The sequence below is a fragment of the Mercenaria mercenaria genome, chromosome 1 (genome assembly GCF_021730395.1).
Source record: "Mercenaria mercenaria strain notata chromosome 1, MADL_Memer_1, whole genome shotgun sequence".
NCBI lineage: Eukaryota > Metazoa > Mollusca > Bivalvia > Venerida > Veneridae > Mercenaria > Mercenaria mercenaria.
In genome coordinates this window covers 5,128,079-5,133,961 of record NC_069361.1, presented here as the reverse complement: position 1 = coordinate 5,133,961, position 5,883 = coordinate 5,128,079, and the positions used below count along the sequence as shown (strand labels likewise).

General features: G+C 35.2%; 1 protein-coding gene across 1 annotated transcript; it reads right to left on the bottom strand.

Moving 5' to 3' along the window:
* Positions 1–2,066: 2,066 nt before the first annotated feature.
* LOC123524697 (uncharacterized) lies at positions 2,067–4,269 on the bottom strand. The gene is made up of 3 exons (XM_045303090.2): positions 4,200–4,269; positions 4,040–4,103; positions 2,067–2,676 (listed from the first exon to the last, which is right to left on the bottom strand). Exons 2-3 carry the CDS (start codon positions 4,053–4,055, stop codon positions 2,297–2,299), a joined length of 396 nt encoding a protein of 131 aa, XP_045159025.2. The 5' UTR covers positions 4,056–4,103; positions 4,200–4,269; the 3' UTR covers positions 2,067–2,296.
* Between the last annotated feature and the right edge of the window lie 1,614 nt (positions 4,270–5,883).

The following is a 5,883-nucleotide window of genomic DNA, read 5'->3' as shown; positions in this document are numbered from 1 at the left end:
GAAGTAGTCCGTCACAGGAGTGTGGGATAACCCATGTGAGATAAGATTTTCCAGCATTTCTAAAAATAGAGATTTTTCTGTCCGATAAGTGAGAAAATCATCTCTACAATGGTCACCCGGTTCCACGCCGAATTCAAGGTCTGGTCAAGGTCAAGGTCTGGTGCAGAGCTGGGGGCGCCCAGACAGAAATAAAAACTTTAAAAAATGTTATTCTTAGGAAGTATCTTAAAGATGGATACAAACTTGCAATGTACAACTCCAATAGAAAAACGGCTGATAAACAAACAATTACATGTACGTTTTCTTTTTTTAATATATCGCCACGGGTTGAAACTTGCTTCTTTGCACATAATAAAATGCAAATTATATGACCTATTTCTACCTCATAGGAAGTCTTTAAGCCCATACATATGGTGAAATTTGCAGTTCTTGTAAATGTTTTGAGACGGAAATTACTGAAGTGTTGCATTAGGAAGAGGGTGTTGAGAGTCTTCCCTTGGAACATTTTGAAACGCCAGATAGTGAGAAGAAATATGAAAGTTGAAATATAGCTGTCAATTACCCAAGGTATAAGGTGTGTAATACTGAAATAACACTGGGAAAGAGATATTTTTAGAGTAGGACCTTTTATGTATGTAAGCCGTCTTATATGAAATAGAACCATTCACTATTTTGAGTATTTGAAATGCTAATTGCTAAAGTTATTTGGTGAGCTTTTAGGATTAAATTACCGGAATGGTTTAATAGTACGAAAGAAGAGTCTTCATAAGATAGCGGGGAGGACTGGGGAGCAAATGAAATGCTGCTATCCACTTTGGAAGTTGGAGAGGAACAGCAGCCTCCTGTCCCACACCTCCACACACTCCCCCTCCTTTCGTGCTTCCTGCATCAATGATAATATGCATATACACAGGAAAACAAAATATTAGTGGCTTAGGTAAGCAGCAATATGTAACAGCATGATGCGTGACAACTTTTTCAACAGCAAAATCACGCACAGTGGTTAAAGGTTTGAAATTATTACAACAGGGTTACCTTTATCATAAGCTACGGAAAGCTTTCAGTAAATTTTACTACAGATCGTCCGAACTGTTAGAAAAATATAATACTAATCTAAAAACACTTTTAAAACTTGGACTTACACACCCGGAATACTATTGAGATGTAGTTTATAAAATTCGGAAAATTAAACATCGTCCTTATTTTGATCAGATATTTGTAAAATGTGTTACAAAATTTATCCAAAGAGGATGCGATGCGAAAGCACAGTGCATGTTTAGTGATTGACTCCTCTACAGTTAATCGCTACGCTTTGATGGTGCGATGACTAATAAAGTGTAAGACTCCACGATGCTTTTCTCCACGGACGGAGGGAGTGGAATTTTGTCTTGCAGCTTACTTAGTCGTGCCCTTAAAAGTTAAGCTCTTGGTGCTCTGACTTCAAACAAGTTTGAGTACATTGGTGTAATTATGCCGTAGATTTACCTTAATTTTATGTTTTACTTAATATGATCTGATATTTTTGCGCTAATGTTAGAGCCTTACACTTTATTCATTGTCGACATAATTTAAAATACTTTTAACATTATGAGTATGGGAAACCTTCAGTTTCAACCAATTAGAAATTTTCAATGTGGGCACAACTGTCTACCAGAACTGAAAAATGACCATACATTCTGTGAAAGAAGTTGGATCTATGGTCAAACTATTTTTGTGGTCCTTGGCTGTGAACCTATCGACATAGGATGGTAGGTGTCAGATGACACACTTTAGCCAGTTCTAATTACCCGTAGCTTGTATGCAGTTTATTGCTTGCAAAATGTACATCTGGATGTCGGATCCTCAGATGTAAATGTTATAAAAACTGGTGGGGGTGGGGGTGTAATTGTGATACTATTACATATTTGTATTATTGTATTAAAACTATCTTAATTTGTCAGCCATTTTGTTTTCCGCCATTTTAACTTGTAAAAATAATTGCTGAAATGGCCAACATGTATTTTTAACTTAGCATACCCAAATTATACTAAAAATATATGGGACAGCTAGAATACTAACAAAATGCCTGTACCTCTCAAATTTATTGAAATCTGGACTAGACTATTAGATATATTTAGCTAAAGTATTCAACGAATGTTAATGTTATAGTAAACACTCGACAGTATGAGATTTGTATACTATTATGCAATATTTTGTATTGCTTTTGTTATTTTGTCTTGCATGAAATATATATTCTCTTAAACAGTATCATCAGACACCTGTTTATATCGAGTTCATCAAAGCCTTTATCGTAGTATTATTTTTCTGATTTATTCTTGTAAATTTTATAACGTTTTACGTCTGGTCCTTTCAGATCCAGGTCACCGGGGTATCTTTGTACGCGTCTTCCACCATCACTGTGGTCGTGAAGTTTATCCTTTTTCATGGTAAGTTCGATAACGGCATCAAGTTTTCCCTCATCGATTTTTATCTTTGGATACTTTGGGCCGCCGTCGTAGTTATTTTTTGCAATTGAATGGCGGCCATCTGTTGGTGGCTTGTCAGTTACGTATGTTCCAGGACCATAAGTCACATCGTCCCTTGTTGTCTGCCCCGTTGACTGTTTAATTTTCCCAGAACTCTTTATCTTTTTAGCCGCGTCAGTATCAGTATAATGATAGAACTTCTTGTATTCGTCTGAAATAATTAAGATCTTACAGTCACCTAATCGCTCATCAGTACTTTTGAATGAAGTAAAGTGAAAATAAAGTTCCATCACAATGGCGTGATCAAGAAAATTTATAAAGCTGACTATTATACTTCTCGGATCAACATTGAATTTGTCCTAACAAACCCCGCTCTGGTTTTTAGATGAGCAATATTTGGTAAAGTAGCACAGAAATACGCTGAAGTTTCCCAGCAAACACCTGACATTGCACAGACGTAGGATATTTGTTGGATTTTGGTCGCGACGTCTAGAAGACGATAGAAACGATGAAATTATATGTAATGAAACGCCTCTTTGCTTTATTACGTTTCACATATTAATGCACTCTCCTTGATGAAAATCATTTGATACTGAAGAAACAATTGCGTTCTACTGAACAGTGTTATTTTTTACGGAAATAAGAAATATATTCAGATTTTAAAAATAATACATGTTTGGCATGGAGTAATTATGTTCTCAGCGGTGATTTTATTTATTTAGTTTGTTGGCACTAACATGTTTCCTTTTGTTTATTTCGATTTCGGAAAAATAATAAAACGGATGAAACTAATGATTTTAGGTGAAAGTTTTAGCCGTGTTGAAAAATCATGCAAAAATGACTAAACTCTAAAGTTCCCTAATCATTGGATCACCTTTTGCACTTATTATATCAGACTGGAAAATACAGATGAGAAGATACATTATATTGTTTACATATTGGATGTAAAATTCCAGTGAGTAACCAATAGAAATTCAATACCTGAAACAGCCTGTTTATCTGTTGGATTATGGCTGTTTGGGAAATTGGCAAATTTCTGTTAGGAAATGGTCGTATTTGCATTGGAAAACGGTCGGGTTTTTAGTAAATCCAACCGAAATCCAACGTTTATCTGGCGTCAGGATCCGACGTCTATACATTGTCTAGCCAACGTCAGATGCTTACTAGGTTGATATATTTGATTACTACGGTCTGTTTTCTTACGAAAATGTAATGGTATATATAATTCATTTGAAACTTAAGAAATATTTTCAGATAGGTACGTTGGTGTAATTTATTCTACATAAAGTTAATGCTTTATTCAACGGTATTAGAATACACCATTGACTCTATATTATTTACCCGAATATGAAATGATATGCTTGTAAATGTATCCTACGTAAACAGAACAATATTTTATGAAACATATTTGGCATACTTGAAATTGTTCTGTTACATTTGAATACACTGTATAATCATATACGTGATAGCAGTAAAAAGCAAGTAATCGCTTTACATAGAAAGAATTGTCACAGACTTTATTATAACCTTTTGGTAATTTGATATACTGGAAGAATATGATAAATGCGCCTTACCGTCTGAATCGGACATATTTGTGACGATGACAACAAGTATACAAAGACCTCACACGGTTCACACCTAAAAGAAAACATACATCGCACAGTATTAATGCAAAAATCCAGTTGTACTTTCAATTTATTCTCAATTTACGCCTTAAAACAAAATATTATTTACCAATTCTGAATGATAAGACTGTTCAAACCGAAAATCGTCGTTGTTCTACCCTTACCTTTTATCTTTTTGTCAATATTTCAGCAAGAGTTGACATTTGATCAACATGCTCGACTATTCTGAAATGTTAACATACATTTGTATCTGTCCGAAAGGTCAGAAATAAAGTCGGTCATGTACTTGCATATTATTCGAGCACCAGTTAACCAATCCCTCGGGATACTGCAGATATTATAACACGAAATGAACATGCGCTAACGTTATTCTAGCACAAAATAAACGGATATATTATCCCGCAACGTCATTAAATTTCCATGGAATGCGCGGGAATGTCTGACGTACGTCATTTCCATTTCAATAATCCGTTTTGGGGCCGTTATACGTATACAAAAACAAAAAGGTGTTTTAACTTATGTGAGTATCTGCGTGTGTACGGTTTAGTATATTTAACACACAATCTGATTAAAATCATCTCCAATTAACGCTACGCATTGGATCCTCGGGCATGAGTTTAATTTTTCAAAGATACTCATAATATAATGAAACTTTTATTCTAAAGAAAAATTATTTTAGCCAGTCCCTATTAGCTATTAGTCGTCTGATTGGTTCAAATAAAAAAAGATTGGTGGGAATAAAAATAGCAATATTGGAAATCGATTATACAGAGGACTCTTTTAGGAAGATCGAGTGTTTAACACACACACACACAAACACACGCGCACACGCACACGAAATTATTTTTACCCAGGTGAGCTAACAAATCAAGTCTAAATATAACTTTTATCTCAATTCCGGAATACGCATAGTTTGATTATGATGTGTTTCTATATATATTTATAGATTTCGCAAACATTATGCTGATATGGTGATATTTATCAGAATATATTAATTAAAGTCTGGCCAAGATTAGGTACCTGGTGTATCTATCTGGTAGCCTTACAGGGTCATATGATGAAGATAACAGGGCAGCGTTAATTCTGGAAGGTTTTCGACCTAGTTTGAGTCCATATGGCAAGAAAATATAGACATACCCTACATGAACGTGTAGTAATGAATCTGGCCAAGACTGGATACCTAGATAGATCTAGATTTTGAGGAGAGGTCATAGAAGGTAACCGGGAAATATTCAAACTTAGAATATTTCACTATTTTGACCATACCTAGAAGGTTTTCGACCTAGTTCGAGCCTCTACCACCTGAATATACTATTCATGTAAATGAAGGTATTTATCCTGGATACATTTTGAAATGATGTATGGTAGTAATGTTTAAGTCGCTATATGTTGGGTACAATATATGAGTGTGTAAATCGAAAAGTCAAAAGTCGTCCATTACAATTTTAGGCCTTTGACCGACGGACAGACGTTCAACTTTTGCGGATAAAAGGGCAAGATACGAAGTCGAAATTTTGTGTTATGAACTCGAAATTTTGACTTAGTATCTCGAAATTTAACCGAAATTTCTAATTAAATATCTCTAAACTTCGACATAGTAACCCGAAATTTCGAATTAGTATCTCGAAATTTCGAGCTAATAAATAAAACGCGCCTGGCACTAATGCTCTTCCGTAATTACTATATCAAAATTTCGACTTACTAGTACGTTACTTGTTTCGGGTTAGAACGGACAGACCGGCCCACCCACTGACCGACCGACAAGCTCACTCCTGTATACCCTCCCCCGGACA